Source organism: Numenius arquata, chromosome 13 (genome assembly GCF_964106895.1).
Source record: "Numenius arquata chromosome 13, bNumArq3.hap1.1, whole genome shotgun sequence".
NCBI classification, from domain to species: Eukaryota; Metazoa; Chordata; class Aves; order Charadriiformes; family Scolopacidae; genus Numenius; species Numenius arquata.
Window position 1 is genome coordinate 14082649 of NC_133588.1, and position 19723 is coordinate 14102371.

Below are 19723 nucleotides of genomic sequence, written 5' to 3' on the forward strand. Positions count from 1 at the left end.
GAAAGATTTGGAAGAACAACAATACCACTGATACTTGTTGATGTAAGAGCAGATGAAATTGGGAGACTTTACAATAGAAGCAGTATGTTCTATAGCAGCATCTCATAGATTAAAACGGGAGAAAAAGCACATACAAAGAAGTAGTCAGCATGGATTCAGCAAGGGGAAGTCACTCTTGACCAACTTGATAAACTTCCATGATGAAATGACTGGCCTGGTAAATGAGAGGAGGCAGCAGATATCACCTACCTGGACTTCAGTAAGGCCTTTGACACTGTATCCCATAAAATCCTCATAGAGAAGCTGTTGATGTACAGACTGGATGAGCAGTGATGTAGATTGAAAACTTGCTGAACAAATGGACCAAGAAGTTGGTGATTAGTGGCACAAATCTAGTAGGAGGCCAGTAACTAGCAGTGCAACCTAGAGGCCAACAATGGGTCCACTCCTGTTTAACATCTTCATTAATTATCTGGATGATGAGGCAGAGCGTACCCTCAGCAAGTTTACTGATGACACAAAACTGGTAGAATTGGCTGATACACCAGAGGGCCATACTGCCAGAGGGACCTTGACAGGCTGGAGAAATGGGGTCCATGGAACCTGATGAAGTTCAACAAGGGGAACTATAAAGTCCTTCAGGTATATTTCAGGTATATAAATACCTGAAAGGAAGAAGCAAGGACTACCAAATCAGACTGCTTTCAGTGGTGTCCAGTGATGGGACCAGAGGCAATGGACACAAACTGAAACACAAAAGGTTCTGTTGGAACATCAGGAAATCCTTTTTTTTAGTGTGAAGGTGACTAAGCACTGGAACAGGTTGCCCAGAGATGTTGTGGAGTCTCTTACCTTAGAGATACTGAAAAGCCATCTGGACACAGTCCCGGGCAACTGACTCTAGGTGGCCCTGCTTGAACAGTGCATTTGGACAAAATGACCTCCAGAGATCCCTTCCTACCTCAACCATTCTGTGATTCTGCCCTATAGACTACAAATGACTTAGTCCACTTCTGAATTTCACAAACAGGGTTGCAAACTAAGTGCTAAAGGTGATTAACCAGAAAGGTTAAAAGAAGAAAGTTGCCTTTAGAGGGCAGCTGTGAAACAGCAACAGCTGTTTTGGAAAGGAGAAGACAAAACTTTTATTGAATTAAAACACAGCTGCCATTAGAGACATCGGCATCATACCCGTTTACCTACCCTATTGATCTGTTACTAGACATCGCTCTAAAACGCAAGAGAAAAAATTCAAAAAAGTCATCATCCATGTACGATAAAACCAAGAGAAAACCAAAAAGAGTTAAAAATTAGTAATCATTAAAAACATCCAGCAGGTAAGTCAGAAGGAAAAAAAAAAATATTTTTCCCCTGAGTGACAGCAATTTACTCTACCTTACAGATGAGCCATGTATAACACACATCATTTTTCCTTCTGGAAATACTCTGCCAACCACCTTTTCTTAATACCACTTTAACAAGCCACAGCTAGTACTATCAAATTTGTCGCCAGCCCAGCCCACAAAATGCCTTTATTAAAGTTTTTCATTAATGGAAGTACCAAGGTTGACAGTATGACAGTTTTTAGTTTGCAAATTGACAGGGATAATTTATTTTTCTTCCTAAAACGTCATTCATTTGGATAATGCTTTATATTACAATATACTCTTGCTAACAACTGACTTTGCATAATAGGAAACCAAAGGAATAATTTGGAATGAAAATTTGGAAAATGATTAGATAGAGAAGGTACAGTATTCAGATAACAAACAGATCACATCCAAAGCAGCCTGAAGAAACAGCTATCAAATAAATATCTTAATTGATTTAAAGGAAGCTCTACGGTCATGTTCTCTCCACTGATTTTTCTATTCAGCAGATCTCATCTTCTTGCCAGTAATATATTAACACAACACACTGCCAGGTAATGCTGGATAAGTCTGTTGCATTTGTCATTGTATTTAAAAGGAAGTAGTTCTGTAAGTAGATTTGTAGGAAGAAATTTTACAGATTATAGGAACCCAGCAAACAGAAATCCTGGATCCAAATATCCTATTTTACCAATATGAGATTACAGAATTAGGCCCTACATCTTGTTAAGAATGTACAGATCAAGGTTTTGCTCAAAAGTTTACATTCAAAAAGAAAATAGCTTTTTCAAGCTGGACAGAGAGTGGTTATTTCAAACAGCTTAAGTAAACCAAGACAAAGAAGAGCCAAAGTGGATAACAAAAAGCTTTCCATTAGCCAACTCAGGTTATAGAATCATCTTGGAAGATTGTGAAGATGAAAGTTAACAAAAAATCACCAAGGTTTCATGAAAACCACAGAGGATCAAGTCAGGGAATGGCAATTTAATAACTATTATTCTGCGTCCCTAGAAGGGGCTTTGTGGCTGCTGCTGTCGATGGCACTCTCTATTCACAGTATGCTCAGTAAGACCTGGTACAGAATCACACCCTACATGGGATTCTTAAAACATGGGCCTGGGGGTTTATTTGGGTTGAGGAAGCTGCAACAGGCCTGGAGTTTTGGGGAGATTTTTCTTCTTGGGTTTGTTTTCGCAAAGATGACTATAATTAACCAATTAAGAAAAAAAAATACGGAAAGGTGTCTAACATCAGGCATCGCTAAATTAAATTACTGTTGCATCTAAAAATAATAAACAAACTTGAGTCTAAAATTCAATTAGTGTGTCAATGTAAAATGAGTTGTCAGGGGTTTATTTCATCTTAGTTACTTTACATAGGTAATTTACTGGCAAGGACAGGGTTTTTTCCCCTCTACTTTCATCTACAACACAGTTTAAGATATCAACTTCTGAGATCAAAGTTAACACAAACAATGTGACAGGTAAACCACAGTATACTTTGCTGAAGAGCTTCAGAGCATAAAATCTTTTCTGTTTGGTCCTCTTAAGGTCATTAGCATGATTTATTATGAAGCAGGAAATTAGGTACTGGATATTTCAATATTGGGCAGAAAATTTAATTCCATTGTTGCCATAGAACTGCTTTATCTCCAACAAACTTGTAACCATAGTAACTAGATTAGGAAGTATTCCTCAAATGTTTTAAAATTCTTTTATTCTTATTAACGACACCAAACACTGAAAAATAACAGTAAATTCTCATTATTTTCCAGTTTTCCAAGGTGTCTGCTGCTCAAGTGTGATTCTTCTGAAAGATCTTAAGTAAACAAGGCTTTCCATTAAAATTCTGTTAGCTTAAAGAGAACAAATGTATTCTGCTGGAATTGTTTATGTGACTATCAGTATTTTTTTAAAAAGGGAAATTTGAAGAGAGACCTTTCAGAAAAAGAGATAAATTTGAAGTGCTGTTTTTACTTAATGGTTTGTTAGGACATCAAATACATATCCTTTAATGAAAATTAATATGCTGTAGTTTAATAATTCATGTACTTGCATCTAAAGCCCTTTAATTTAACAGAGTACTGTTCATTTCATTACATTCATTGCTGAGGTAGGTTGGTATTTTTCCATGGAGGTCAGAAATATGCCATTCCTTCATGCAAGCGATGAATTTGATCAGATGTTAAACTCTGACATCTCCAACGGTCCATTCAGGTCCAACTCAGCGGGGTATTACACATTTTCAAGAACACTAGAATGGCAGGATCAGAAGCAGCCGTACTATGCAACCGTGATGTGATTGTATATTTATCAAACTTTTTATTCCCTCCTCAGTACTTCCGTTGGAAATTAATTCCTCTTCTCTGGGGACTGGAAACTTTTTTTCTAATCTTCCACCAAAATTTATATCCATTAGTTATTACTGAGTCTGATTATTATGCTGGTGTATTCCTTTCACTTAAATCATTACACTCTGGATTTACAGAAAATATTGCGCTAGGCTGAACAAACTGAGCTTATATATATTTCTCCCCAATCTCACTGTACTAGTACCATAACTTGATTTTTCTCTAATCCCAACCTTTTTCTTGCTGGATTAGAAAGAACTATATTTATTAAGACTGTCTTTATTTCCTAAGTGCTACTCATCAATAACACACACACACCCTTTCTGTGCATCTTTTTACCACTCTTAGTTTTCTGCTTGTTTATATATCCTCATCTGTGGATGTGTCTTTTCCTCCACAGAAAGACAGACACACTTCTGCATACTTTAGCTGAGTGCTCTCCTTATATGCCATCAGTCTTAGATTCAAGAAATCAGAATTCCTTGTAACTGAATAATGCCATCCACTCTCTGAAAAAAGGTCCTCACCCTGCAATGTTTCCCAGGAGCCAATCATTCCAACATCTCCCTGGTGGCATCACTTTTTCAGCTGTCGCTGAAATTTCTTGCCTTCTGGACAAGTCAAAATTCTTGCTGATAACCACCTCCTATTTTCTGAGCATACTCTTTGGAACTGCCTGGTCATTACATCTGATGTGGTGATGATTTGAAAACAAGCAAACAGGTATTAAAAAATAATTTTTAAAAATCCACTGGACTTTTCCTGTAGACCTCAGACCCACTTCTAGTTCCATAGTAAGAAATATAATCTCTTGCTTCTGCATCATTTTTAGTAACTGACATGAAGATGCAAACCAAGAACTGAGATTCAAACCTTAACCAACTGAGAAGTCAGTAAGGAGTCACACAGATCTCTCTCTCGGTGCTGGAAAGGCTTTTAGGTACAGATCCTCTGTTCTGCACATTATTCAGTTCTTTGTCAGTGCACACCATTATCTTCCAGACTTGGACACCCATCCTAGCTAAGACCTTTCCCTTCTCCTCTTCTCTTTAGGCTCTCTCTCCCTACTCCCTCATTTTCTGCTTAATTTTCCAGGAGAACAAATGCACTTCACAGTTCAGCTTTTATTTTACTGTTGTACTTGTTCTTCTGTTGTCTTTCTCATGTCCCTCTGTAATGTACAATCCTCTCTAGATTATCTTCAGAGGTTGGTGGATCATGATAATTTCTCCTGACACTTCTATCACCTTCTCTTCAAACTTTTGCCTCAAGTTTGGCATTTTTTCCAGCTGCATCTTTAGCACTTAACGCTGTTCTTCTGTGAAGCATATAATTTATCATATATAAATAGCCTCAATCCGATAGCCACTCAAAAATAATAAGCTTCCAGCAGCTTTTCCATCCAGTTATCTTCAGTTTCCTCCCCTCTTCAGGTTTTTTCTATTGCTGCATTAACAGACAAGTTGTGTTTTCTCTTTGCCTTAAATTCACAGCTCAGAGGAGGAAAAGAAAACACCTCCTCATAGATCTTAAAGATTTGTATCCTGATTGCTAGCCTGCACCACTTTTTATCTTAAGCTTTTGTTTAGGTGAGTCCTGCCATCTAATTGTCGTTTGGCAGCTAACTGTCCATCAGCTCAGAACAGAGGCAGGGAGTACATACACACTATCTGATGCAAAGTATCTGAACAACACCCCCTCTTCTTCCAAAAGGACAAAACAGCTAAGTAAAAACAAAAAAAAATTCTCTTACGGGCAAAAAATGTTTTGATTTTTTTTTTTTTTTTTTTTCATTCAGCACTAGTTTCCTACAAAGTTTACTGTGTACTTTTGTCTCCTGGACTTTCCTGAGCTTAGAAAGTTCTGCCAATTTTTACCAGGCCACTCATGGCTTCCAGATCTTAAGTGTCAACAATTTAAAAACTTGTTCTTATGAAGGACAATTCCTTTAAATTAAAGAATAGAACCATGGATTCATCATATGTCCATCAATAAAATCCATAGCAAAACCTTTCAGCCTCTAGTAATACACTCACTTTACATATGTCCACCTTCTAATGTCTGGAACTTGTTGGAAAGAGCCGGAACTTGTTGACCATCTCCACAACTACCTTCCTGCACTTTGAGCTCTGCATTAGTGTAAGGATTAAACTTCAAAAAGTACCATCATGCAGTTCATCACCACAGTTAAAGTGTGTCTGAAGATTACCATCGAATAGATGCAGAGAACCACCACCCTTAAGTTAGGCTTAGAAAACTTTTGCTTAGCATACTATGGAAACCTATCCTCATAACCTATCCTCATAATTACAAGATAATCCTGCATCCCACTGTTTTGTACTTCATTTGACATGATGTGGACAAATAAACCAGAAAAGTAACATATGGAGAGAGACTAAAAATTGAGTATCATATCCCCGTGCTACATCAGCAAGAGCTAAACAAAACACATCAATAACAGTCAACAGTTGTAGCCTGGGCCATCTGGTCACAACGGCCCATATTACCAAGAGTGCATTAAAATATTTTAATCTCACTATTTTTCCCCAGGAATGAAAGATAGTATGCAAAATCTTAAATTCTGCTAAAAGGTGAGATTCCTCTACCTACAAGCACAGCATGTCTACGATAGATATTTAATTAAGAGATCAAACCCTAAAGAAGAGTGTTCAAATGGCAAGGCAATAATCTAATTCCTACATGGGTATGCTGGAAAGCCAGTAACAGCACAGAGAACAGCCTCTACACATGTATTCCCTTGTTACGCTAAACACTAATTTGAATTTTTGTAATAAATTAAAACAAACCGATTTTTTCACTTGTCCAGTGCAGTATCTACTTCCTGATTTATATCACCAAACCTTAATGAATAAAGTCCTCTAAAATCCCCATGGTTTTTTTGTTGTTTATGCTTTTGTTTTATAATTGTGAAATAAAATGTAACTATTTGTTCTCCCCCTGCTCTCCTATTTTTGCACATCTGCCCAGCTCCCACCTAAGTGCCCAGCTCAACTGTTGGTGGATGCTGCAATCACTTCCAACCAACCTTGTGCATTTCCAGGCAACACAGTGTGGGTTGGAAACAAGAGGCAGTCAGGACACATGAATAAACTGCACTGGTAAATTTGCTAAAGCAGATGAAAGAAAGGAAAAATAACACACTTAGGGTGCAGCTGGAAACCTAACTTTTATGTGGACATCCAAACCGGGCCACATGATGGTATCAAACAGAACTAGTCACATCTGAAATTAGCACTATCCTGTATTTCATTCACTTAGGAAAGCTTCACATTCATGATGAGCAGAAAATGTAGCACTGCAGTTAACAAAGATGAAAGCAAAATAAAAACTATAATTATTTTTCACAAAGGAAAATGTGTGGTTTCCCTCCCTTCCCCAGTACAGGAGCTCAGAAAGACACTGCTGACGGTGTTGGGCCCCTGCAGTATGAGGCAAACTCTGCTGTTCCCATCACAGCAAACCTACAGGAGTCCTCAGCCCTGACTGCTGGCAGTTACATGACAGAAGTTTGACCCAGAATCTGCTTTCCTTTCTTCTTCCTTCTCACTTTTTAAATTCTATCATAACATGCAAATTATCCACACTCTGTACGTTTTCTCTCTTCCCCAAAACAATATAGAAACAACAGCTACAAAATAGATCTGCAATGTCCCTTCACAGTGATTACAACAGACCAGAGACAGCAAAGTTTAAGTTCAAGAGAAATTCATACACATCAGAAGCTCTAATTCCCCAGTCCATTTAGTGCCCTGTTGAGGCTTCTGAACATAACCCCCAAAATAACGTGGAAGAAGAAATAAATGTGTTTCTCATGTCTTAGAGAAGCGGGCACCTAAATGAATTTTTGCAAATTCATGAAGTTACGTACAGTTCACAATAAACATCTAAAGTTAAATGAGACAGATAATCAGCTTTCTCTACAGTTTGTGCATGATCTGAAACAAGTATATGAATTGGGTGTCTAAGGCTCCCTAGAGTAGTACAGACTATTTCTATTTCTGAAGAGTTCACGGCATGTCTTATAAAGATCTATGACATCTCAAAAAGACCTAAAATCATTGCTTTTATTTTCAGCGTTGACTCCTACCAAATTTTTTAGTTAGGGAACAATAGAATCTCTTCCCTACCATCAGTATGTCTGAGGCTCCAAACCTTTTTGTTTATGCTTTTTTTAAGTATTCATTTGCAAATTACTGAATATTTATAGAAAAGTTATTCCATTATTTTAAATAACTCTAAAATTTTTGTCTCACTTGACACATACACACTATGTGTATTGCCAGTCTACTTGCTATGGTCTATAGCCAAAATACGTATGTCTACATTATAAAATTAGAAATATAATGAAAAAAAAATACATTTAAAGACTTTTTAAATTGATGACAGCTCAAAGTATTTCCAGGTTCTGATTATTTACAGTTCCTATAATTGAAACACTAGTTGAGGATAGGTATCTTAGGGCCTTTGAAAAACAAACTGCCAGATGCTTTTACACATCCGTCTTTGTACATTATCCAATGCACTTAACTTGTACTTGTGATCCCTGACTAGCATTTCGGGAATGATAACAAATCAAGGCGACAAGATGCTAAGAAAACATTTAAGTACAATAGGACCTGATTCATCTCGTTTTCCTTAAGGAACGTCAGTTACCAGGACTAGCATTTTAATCTCCCAATAAAAGTACTTAATGAGGGCAGTTCTAGAGAGCAACTCAGACTACCTCAGATCTAAAAGTTCAGTGTTCATGAACAGTAGGTGTGGAAGGGGATAGGGAGAATTAAAACAATAACAACAAAAAAAGAAAGACTATAGATCTGTGTTTAAATAACCTTTGTGATTATCTCACTGCTTTAAAATTGCATAACAGAAGTCTTAAAAATTAGCTAGTTATCACTAACATATTAACCAGCAATATTTACTTCAGTTGTTGATATAAAACACTGAAATGTGAAGGGAAAAGTTCAGAAACGGCTTTAGAAAGTTTAGGATACATTAAAAAAATACTTCAGATAGAATAATCTATGAAGATTTAATTTTCTCCCCTTTCTCTATCAATAATTTATACTGATCTCATAAATTTCCATAAGTTTTTCTTTCTTTTTACTGACAGGAAAACAACCTCTCCTAATTATTAAAGTAACTGATTAGGTGCCAGCTGGCTAAATTACACATTGATTGTAGAGTAAAATCCTGCCCTCGAGCTGTGCATTTAGCTCTAGCAGTCATATCGGTGGAAATTAAGAATAGACTTGTCATGGTTTGGGCCGCACTGGCCACTGAGATGAATAACAGGTGTATAGGTCATCATGTCATTAACACACCTCCTAAAATCAGAGCGATGCATAGGGGTCCCTATTTCAAAACTGCCAACATGCAAAATATATTCATGTAATTACAACTTCTCATGCCTAAATGGCCATTTGAGCAATTATTAGTATTTTAGTTTTAATCATTTTGTATATACGAGCTGTATATCTGAAATTCTGGAAAAGTGGCTGTTAGAACTCTCGTCTATTTGGTTGCCTGCAGACACTAGAAAAACTTTCCACTTCTTTGCCAGACCTTTGAAAACCACAAAAAATAAAACTGGAAACACCTGCAAAGACTTATTTAGCAATTAACTAAGAAATGAACAAAAGATTTTTTTATATGTAATGCCCTATGAATCCCTCCTAGGTCTTGAGAATAGAAACAATGCAATAGGATATTGCATAAAGCTCCTGGCCTAGATTTCAGCCCCAATCTAACACACAGATACACAGATAGCAGCTATCTCTACTGAAGTTAGAAGCTGCATGAAATCATATGTCTCTGATTAATGCTTTTTTACCAGAATGTATGCTACACATTATAGGTAGAAAAAACATCATCTCTGTTCAGTTTTACGCTTCGTAATTTTGTCTGGGATATTACTACCAACATGACAGGCACTACAAATATTAAGAGAAATAGATCAATTACTTAGCAACAAAATTTGATCCTGTCCTTTGTTGACTTACCTTGCCAACAGATCTGGGGAACGGTGGTCTTTGATTTTCAGGAATTAATATTGGAGTTGCCAAAATAGCCCTTTTTTGTCTTGGAATTCCAAGGTTCCCTTCTATCTTAAAGATTTCCTAAAAAAGAAAAAGACCAATTACAAACACTTGAAACATAACATTCAGTTGTTATTTCCATTCCCTGCATCTTTAGGCAAAATTAACTTGAACTACCAGATTCTAGGTTTTGTAATATATGTTTTCCAGCAATTAGAGATAACATATCAAAGTAATTATTTAAATCTTTCTGGTTACTCCATTTATTACAGTGACAGTGGACACACCATATTCACTTTGTATTCCTGTAGACTAGTTTTAACTCTAAGCAAGTGTGCCTACCATCCTAACCTGACGACTGCTTAAATCATAAATCTTAAACAAGGCCTGGCTTACCTCAAATATTTGCATGAGACCTGTAAAATAAACGTCTTGCATCATTTTGCCAGTATCACATCTCAAGTTGCATGTACACTCAGTCGCTTCACAATCCAGGCTTTTAATCAAACAGAACTTACAGGTGAATTTGCTGGAACTGTCCCCAGCTAATGAACTCTCAAGGAACACCAACAACTTGTAAGTTAAAAATAAACAATAGACACCAAAACACACGTGTAACTTAAAATATCAGCTAGTAGGGGGTGTGCTGGGTCTTTTGGGTTTTGTTGGTTTTTTTCCTTAGAGAAAACTTTGTGCTACTACATCAGAAAGAACAAAAGTAGAAGTGGTTTACACACAAGACTTCCTTTTGCCACTGCATTTTCTGGAGTACTTAGTTCTAGCTGAGCTTCAGGCAATTCAGTGCTTTATGAGCTACAGCAAACTCTTCACAGTGACCTCTGGCCCCTGGAAAACTCTGTCCGTCACACCTTTGCCTTCCCTCCCTTTCGGCTCTCTGATCCTTTAAGTGTTCTCTCTACATGAGCTGCAGTTTCCCAGAGACCACCCCTTCCTTTGGCTTCCTCCTACAGTCTCTACAATTCTTTTCTCCAAGAACACTCAATTACTACACAAGGTCAAAAACAGCCTCTCCCCAACTACCAAAGTTCTCCACCTTTTTTTTTTTTTAAAAAAAAACCACTACAAACTCACAAATTTATACTATGTTGGGAATTGAGAAACTGAAAAAGATTTAGATTGTTAGTATTCATTCAGGTTGCCATGACAGTTTTACAAAAGAAATCATAGGTTGAATTAAATGTCTAATTCCAATAAGGTACTTAGATACTACAAATAGCACTTTGCTCTCTTTATGCAGAAACTCTAGAAACCTAAGTTTCTCAGTCAGTTCTGGAATCCATGTTGTTGTTGTAATAGCTCCTATTCTATTACATAAGGAGAGGTCCATCCGTAAGCTTTATTTTTAATAAAACTGCAAAGCTGAATGAGTTTTCTTGGTGGCACGATCTGGGCATCCATCAGTCAAGAACTCCACAGGCTGCTCCTGCTGCCATCTGTATAGGTGCCTCCCATCTAATGAGTCTATCATCACCAAAACACTGCTCTACCTCTACTAGCTTTAGCGTCACTTCTCAAATTTGACAACAAACAGCAACAAGGAGAACTCAAGTCCTCAACGGTCAGCTTTAGACATGCTGAAGTCAAAGAGTAGTGGGAACCATGCAGAGAATCCCTTCTCACAATTTTGCCAATTTTCATAACTTTTTGAGGCTCACCCTGATACAGAGTTCCCATCTCTCCCAAAGGCTTTCCCACTTCTCTCTAATCTTTCAGTCTGGAGGCCACTTGGGTCCCTATTTTTGTCTTTCGATTCTTCTCCCAAAAGAATTTTCCCTAATAAAAATTCATGAGAAAATTCAAGATAAAAACATTTGAAGTGTCAAATAAAAAGGAAAGAGCTGAATTCTGTCCAAAGGCAAATACACGGAGCAGTAAGCTTTCAAAATCACTTATACTGTAAACACAGCAGACAGTTTGGCTGGCATGTGCCTGTGACTTTTCTAAGGAGGGTAAAAGTGGCTACCAGTATGTCTAAAAGGAAATAACGGTTCTTTAGCTCAACAGCAGCAGTGCTCATTGGATCACAATTTTCACTTGTGCTAACTCCTACCTTCATGGTTGTCCTTCAGTTCACAAAAATGTAAGTAAGAAATCCCAGAGGCATGCTCTTTGGAAATGAGCAAGACATTAATTCAGATTCACATCTCTTCGTATCAAAGAATCATAGAATAGTTTGGGTTGGAAGGGACCTTTAAAGGTCACTTAGTGCAACCCCCTTGCAATGAGCAGGGACAACTTCAGCTAGATCACATTGCTCAGAGCCCCATCCAACCTGACCTTGAATGTATCATGTTTCTTTTACTATAAAGAGTAAAAGGAATTTTCAGATTGTTGAATATCTAGCTCTCCTATCCAGATCTCCCAGTTTTGGTAGTCATAGACCCAGAAGTAACGAAGTTCAAAAGGAAAGCAGAAGGGTGGTAAAACTTAAGGCCTCCAGATCTCCAAGCAGGACTTTAGAACAAAAAAGGAAAAATCGTATTATTTATTTGTTTGTTTATAAACACAATTATTTTGTTGCACAGACAAGAAAGCTTCAACAGACTGGGCACAGAAATGTAAGCAGTTCTCTGAGTATGTTTCACATTGTTTATTCTTCAAATCTCACCACTGGTTTTTAAATACTGATTTCATCATTATGATTTCTCTCTCTCATCATCCCCTGGTGCCTGACAGTAACATGACTGATTAAATGAGTATCCAAAAGCATCACTACGAATGCAGGTAAACAGAAAGGAAGAAAAGGTCAAGAGTACTTCACCGACATGTTTAATAATTCAGTGCTGTTTGTGGTTATCATAATGACTTCCCCATTTGTAAAGAACACAGAAAAAGAAAGAACATTTTGCTTAATGCCAAGTAACTGCAACTGATGGTTCAGTCTTCAACCAGTATATAAGACAGAAGCCAAAGAATCTGAAATGACACGTGTACTTAGCACCTGATCCAACAGTCAAAACACTGAAAAGATTCTCATTCACAGGTGGATATATTGCATATATAATAATTTTTACTGAATTGAACTATTTAATTTCTTGAAGAAGAAACTCACAAGGGATATGAAATTACTCGGGATAGAGTTGGTAATTTTGCTTCAAATTTTCTTGCTAACCAGGCTAGCATTATAACAAGAGTCTTCTTTTGACTCTTGACACAAGTGAAACACATAAAGGAGTTTTCTGTCATCTTTGCTGGAACCAGCTGATCAAATGCTATAGTACCTAATGTGTCTTTGTATCAGCCACGACTCCAGACAAATATTTATGTGCCAGGAGTCTGGGGCTGGCGGTTTGGAGAGTCTAGAACGACGTGTCCCAGATAGATGGTAATCATAGCCATTGGCTATTTCTCCTATGCCTGTTGCTTTCTACAACAAACAGAAACCTAAAGTGCATGTCCACAAACATCCATCCACAAGCAAAATGTGAAAAAATAAAAAATAAAAAAAAAATAAATCTATGCCTTCCTAAGAAAAGTGGACCAAAAATAAGTATTCTGAGATTTTGACTGATTTTTTTTTTAAACCAAAATGGTAGGACAGAAATTCCTACCGGGTTCTGTATTACTATTTAACTGCAATATCACATCTGTGATCACTAGGTTTCAGCTGCTCTTTTCATGGACAGTGGATAATCTGATGAGAATCCAACTATCATTTCACTGTTCACTATTTCATAACCAGCTTTCACACCCTATTTTTGACTTCATTAAATTCCCTTTTTAGACGTGGAATCAGTAAAGCAATAATTCAGCACCCAATATGCTGATTCACTGGAAACAAAGCTTGATTCTCTATTCACATTGAGCAAGCGACAAGCACAGCCTCTCATTTTTCCAGTATTTAGGTTATGCTTTTATTGAAAGCTGCCAGTCTGCCCAAACTATGATGCTACACAAGTTGCAGTTCCCCCAGATCCCTTGAGAACTCTCCACTCTGTTTTGTTTCTCTTTCTTTTTACCAGGGGCTCTTGGGAGCATTGCAGTACTTGAATATTTGAATGAATGGCCTAGTCACTATCCAGTAGCAGGGACCATTACTCTTGGAAAAGAAAATTGCATTAGAACTTGTCATGGGAATAAGGTGGCTGAATACTGATATCGATTTGTCACAATAAGGCTTGGAAACATCACTGGAGTGGCAATCTGTAATCCACTATGATGACTAGAAAAGTGGTCGAGTTTTTTGCCATTTAGTTGTATTCGTATACTAAGCTTGATGGTATAAAATGAGGTTAGTCCCAAATACAAATAATAAACAAAATTAATCGGATGCTTGTTGCAAGCAAAATTCCTCTGAAAAAGCAAATGGGATGTGTTATTCAGTGGTATATCAGTCTTCCTACAAAATAACATCAGCAACATAAGACTGAAAAACTAAAACTGCATGTATATCCACTTAAAAAGCAATAATTTTTATATAATTCTCAGCTGAAATGTCTCAACTGTGCTGTAATATCTAGTTGCTTTATATATGCCATGTCTATCATCAGAATATTGCTATTATAAGCAGCATTAAGAGTTAATAAATCTAAAACATCTGCCAAAACAGAAAAATATTTTCCCATGGTGTTAATAATATGAAAATCTAAGAATGGTGCTGGAACTTCACTTGTAAGTTAAAGAACAACTGTTTAAATAAATAAATAACTCAATAAATAAAGTTAGGAATTGTAAAGGTCAATGGCATACACACAAACATCTGCTCAAAAATAGTCTGTCCTCAATGCCTGTAAATGTCATCCTAAAAATCGTATTGTATATTTTAGAAGAATAAATCCAGCTAAAATCTAGCATGCTAAGGGGAATGAGGTATGTCAGAGCACATAAACTGTCACGTTTGTGAAGCATGGGCAGAAAAAACATCTGGGTAATGAAAATTGCTGGTAGAACTTGATTTAATTACCCTGGGTGTTTCTACCATTATAATTGTTACATAAATAGAGAGGCAGATCCTTACACTGCATACCCAACATATCCATTAACTTAATAGACACTTGGTAATCTCAGACTACAGCGTTGGTACTGTGCTATTCAGCTAGCTGTGCTAGAAGTATTTTAATAGGATGGAGGTTCCTTTTATCTTTAAAGGAGTCAAGAACATATTAGGAAAAATTTTATTCTTGTTGAAATAATTTGGTCATGTAGATATCATAACTATTTTAATGCTAATTTATTCTAAAGTGGTTTTGTAATACATATGTGACAAAGTGTCAACTATCGTGGAGACAAATCTGAACTTTTGCTTTGGGAAATGATACATTTCATTATTGCCCTGAACCTCTGCAGTATCTTTTGTGAGGGAAAAGTCCTGTTTCTATTAAAGTCTGTTTCATTTACCTTCATATCTGCCTTATTCTGTGTCGGGGAGAAGTTTTTCTAAGATTTTAATGGACTAAATGCCATTAACTTTCCTTTCATACACATTAACCATAGGAGTTACCTGTTCTGAGAATAACAAAGAAATGACAACCAAGTGCCTTTTGTTTTTATAAATTAATATTTCAGACTCTTCTTGTAATAATTTTGTGTTATTTTCTCATTTTGAACCGTATATGGATCACCCCCTCTTTCAGGAAATCTCATATTGGTTCCACACTGCTCATTAAATATAATGAGGTATCCCTTATACACAAACAACTAAATATGCTCTGACTGACTGCATCTGTCAGACAGCATTGCAAGTACAGGCTTAAGGAAAAAGGCGACGGTTGACCTTGTGCCTCTGTCTTCACCAGGATACACTAACAACACATTGCTTATCACCATTAAAAATACTCTTCTCCCCATCTCTACTGTGCTTACACTGGTTGCGAAGCAAACAAAACCAGACTGTTTTTACAGCATGCCATAAAAAAAAAAAATCAAAATTGGTAAAGATGTCCCAAAACTTTCAGCACCTTAAGTAAATGCAGCGTAAATAAGGAAAGCACTTGCTGATGCAATTGGCAAGGCATACAAGTCTTAAGATATGTGTCCTGTAATAAAAAATTACCTTGAAAACAGGGGGTTTTTTGCTTTAATTTTCTTTTTTCTTTTAATTAAAGCATCTCCCATTGGCTTAGATATTATACTCGTATTGAAAATAGTATTAAACACATAGGTTTTAATTGTTTCAGAATATCTCTTTCTCAAATCTGATCTTTTTGAGGCTCAAAGTCACATGGAAATTCATTGCACAGTATGGACACAAAGCCTTAACTTCTTACTCTTAATATTCCTACTGAGTGGCCTCCTTTCTTCACTTACGTTGGAGGAACTCAAAATGTGAGAGCTTCCCTTTAACCACAAGCAAGCTTCACACAAGTTGAAAACACCCTGATTTCCAGAGTGAGAAGGAGAAAGAATACATCTCTCAATTCTAGGGCATGATAAATGAATCAAAGATGAACCCTTTTGGTGGTGCAATAACCCATATAAAGCCACAAAATCTGTGGATCAGCAGCAGACTATCGACAACTCCAAATGTGGAATACGACAAGCAGCCATGAACAAGCTGTTCCACGTTTCACTTCTGGGATATAAGGACAATCTTTAATAAAGAAAATTCATTTCTTATGTAAAATAAATCCTATTCATGGCAGAAGTTGTCCTACTTTGGAAAAACAGCTTTCTATGCCTTGCTGCAGGGCAGCCAGCTGTAAGTATACAGAAGAAAACTAACACATTCTATACCCATGTTCTGGATTGCTCCAGTGCTATGAAATTCATTGTATTTTAACAGTGCTGCACAAAAGCAATTTCAAGATACCCTAAAGCAATAATAGTGTATGTTAAAGTCATGTATATGATTTAATAGATCTAGCGGCTGCAGCCTTGGTCCTACGTCTGAATGGATGCATGAAACACTTCTTCCTACCCCCTGAGAAGACTCCAAGCTGTGGTTACTATTAAAACCTTCATAGTCCTGCTCCCCAACAATTTTTAAAGCTCTGTTGCCACATACTCCTTGTTATCCCTCAATTTCTTCATTATCCCCATTCCTTCAACAAAACAACTCCTCATCTAATTCCAAACACCAATTATTTACCTTGCTATTCTTTTCTAAATTCTGCAGTATCCTTCTGTTCTTCCTGTGCACCTCCTGCATTCTCAAGTAACACCTCACTTTCTGTTCCTCCAGGTCTCTGTAATTCTGCAAGTCTTGGTTTTCTTTGGAAAACATTTATTCATTAACATTCATTTTGAATTTGTTTCCCTTGAACACTGATGATACAACGCTACCCAAATTGAAGTAATGTCAAATTTGCATTTTTTGTTTCCAGAAATACCTATTTTTTTACTCTTCTTAGGTTTTTGGTTTTGAACAACATCTGTCTTGGAATTACAACTCCCAAGCATCCCTATTTCACCTGTCTTAATCAGATAACCAGTTCTGTACTCCCACTGAAAAGTACAGCCAGTGTCAAAATCTGTGACATCCTGGTAGATTTGGGAACACTTCTGGTACAGGTCCTTCGACTCATTCAAGACAAGAAAAGAAATAGCAATTCCTCATAATGCCATGTTTTAACCCCTGACTTTCTCATTGGAAGCTGAGATGACATGCATGAAGTACTGCAGCAAATAGATTTGGATGTCCCATAGATCAGTCTAGACCTGGAGAGACACCACCATAACACATCCAGAACCCTGTTCTCCCTTCCCCTTCCATTTTCCTGATGCACAGCCACCCAAGCCAATTCAAGGAATCTACAAATTCTGTCAAATCACAACAGTGGCATTGTAAACTCGGTGTGCGTGGTGTAAACAGAAATTCAAGAAGCAGGACAGCAGAAACTCTTGTAGAGCTACCAGCAGACCAATGGGTTCCAAAGCTTCCAGGTCATTGTTTCTCACGTAAAAAAAAAAAAAAAGGAGCAGGTCTTTATTTAAAATGAGAATGAATTCATGTCATGTTGGACAGATACACACATTAAAAATTATCTCTTCCTTCTCTGAAAATGTATCACTAATCCTGACTGTTCAGAAAATGTCTTATTTTCCCTGACTGTTCAGAAATATGTCTTATTTTCCCATTCCATAAAATTCTAGAATTCTAGGGAGATGAATGAGGAATTCGGTCTTTGGTTTGAGATTTCACAAAACCTAGGAAAAAATTCACCATGTAGACACTGTCTGTATGTCCTACAGCCCTACCCTGTACATTTTGGCAACTAGCAGCATGCATGTGCAATCAGCTGGGCACACCCAGATGAATCATACTCTCTGTACAACACAGATTACATGTAGGAGACCCAGTCATGGGTATTGCAAAAAAATTGCCAGTTACCTCATGCTGAAAAACAAGACCCCTTCTGTTAAGAGTCTGAGAAGCCTGTTTCTTGCTGCAGTAATCAAGGACAGCTTAATTGGGAGGGAGTTTCAGTACTTTTCTTTCCATTAGTACTGGTACACCCTTGCATGCAATGTAATGTTGCAGTCAAGCACCTGCACCACTTCCTTCCTCCTTTCCATTAGATCAGAGCTGTATTGACTCCTAGCAAAAATACTATCTTACACAGGACTGCAAAGCAGGAAGGCATTATGTTTAGATCATAGATCTGCACAACAGAAAAGTCTATTAGACTTGACTACGCATGCATGGTGCTCTACAGAACTGGCATTCTTGTGCTTTCCCATACAGGAGTTGCCAGACTGACAAATAAAGTGGTAGTCTGTGATGAAGACAAAATGCCCACTTAGATCCAGGCTACAGCAACGCTCCTCATTCACCAAGCTAGACTTGAAATTTGGTCAAAAGAGCTGAAATGTTAGTGCATTAATCCACTTCGCCACTTGGTCCAGCCACTCAGAACAAATTAATTAACAGGCATTAACTGAGTCCAAAGAGCTGAAATTGTAGGGTATTAATCCACTTCACAACTTGGGCTGTATTTTTACTCTTCAATACAAACAAATTAACAGACAGTAACTGTCTGATACCAGAAGCTTAATTCTATTCTGTGATACAAATAAAGAGACAGTGTCGTAGTGTCTTGTGGACAACTTCTTATTACAACCCAAGTGGTACCGGAGTTGGTACTGGACTTTAACGGCATTCGTCAAAGATAAAAATACAAGACCTGAACATGCCCTGTGTTATTTGTTCCCACCACAGTGACCCAATTAAATTCAGAGGACAATGCGCCTTAGTTCTAAGCCTTTCATTAGTCTAGACAGTCTCAAAGACCCACATACTATTATTGAAGAAGAGCGTACGCAGGTGAAGTTCTGACTTAGATGAAAGGGATCTAAGAACTCATATTTTTAAAAAAGTATGACTACTAAGACACTTAAAAAAAACCCTCAAAATCCAGACACTCAGTCAAATTTTTTATCTAGATCCAACTTCTATAAAACTTGTAAAATATGCTAGTTAGAAATCGCAACATTGTTTTGGTGTTGCCATATCTATTTTAAGGTGGGAAATCAGAGCTCAACTTTTTTTGCTGAACATTTCCAAAAGAAAAGTGAAGCATGCAAGATGGAGACCCAAACATTGGCTTGGAGATCTCAGTGGATTCTCACATTTTTCCTTAATCACCTGGTGGAAATTAAGTCTAATTCAGGAAATTCAAAGAACGTACCTGTCAGGAATCAGAAGCAAATTAATTGCTATACTGGAACAGATCAATGATTCATGAGCTGTAACATCAAGCTTCTAACAATATTAATTGCCACATACTTTAGGAAAAAAAGCCTAAAATGGCAGGAGTTATAGTTTACAATACTTTGAAGGGTTTGGGGTTTTTTTTTTCTGGATTATAACTGCTGAAACTAAAGTTGAGTACAGCTTTACAATACATGAAATGTGACATTGATAGTTCAATACTGTATACCATTAAAATTCACATGTTTGGATCTCAGCATTCTGCCCTAACAATGTGCAGCCATAGTAGCATAGAAATATTTATATTCCCTACTTCACACCTGTTGACTTTTAA

At 37.1% G+C, this 19723-nt stretch overlaps 1 protein-coding gene across 1 annotated transcript in view; it reads right to left on the reverse strand.

Annotated features, from left to right (window-relative positions):
• The window catches only part of CDH13 (cadherin 13), a 488113-nt gene that overhangs the window by 279013 nt on the left and 189377 nt on the right, over positions 1-19723 (reverse strand). Inside the window, exon 4 of the mRNA XM_074158160.1 lies at positions 9744-9860. Within this exon, the coding sequence (XP_074014261.1) occupies positions 9744-9860 (117 nt within the window). The remainder of the gene's footprint in view (positions 1-9743; positions 9861-19723) is intronic.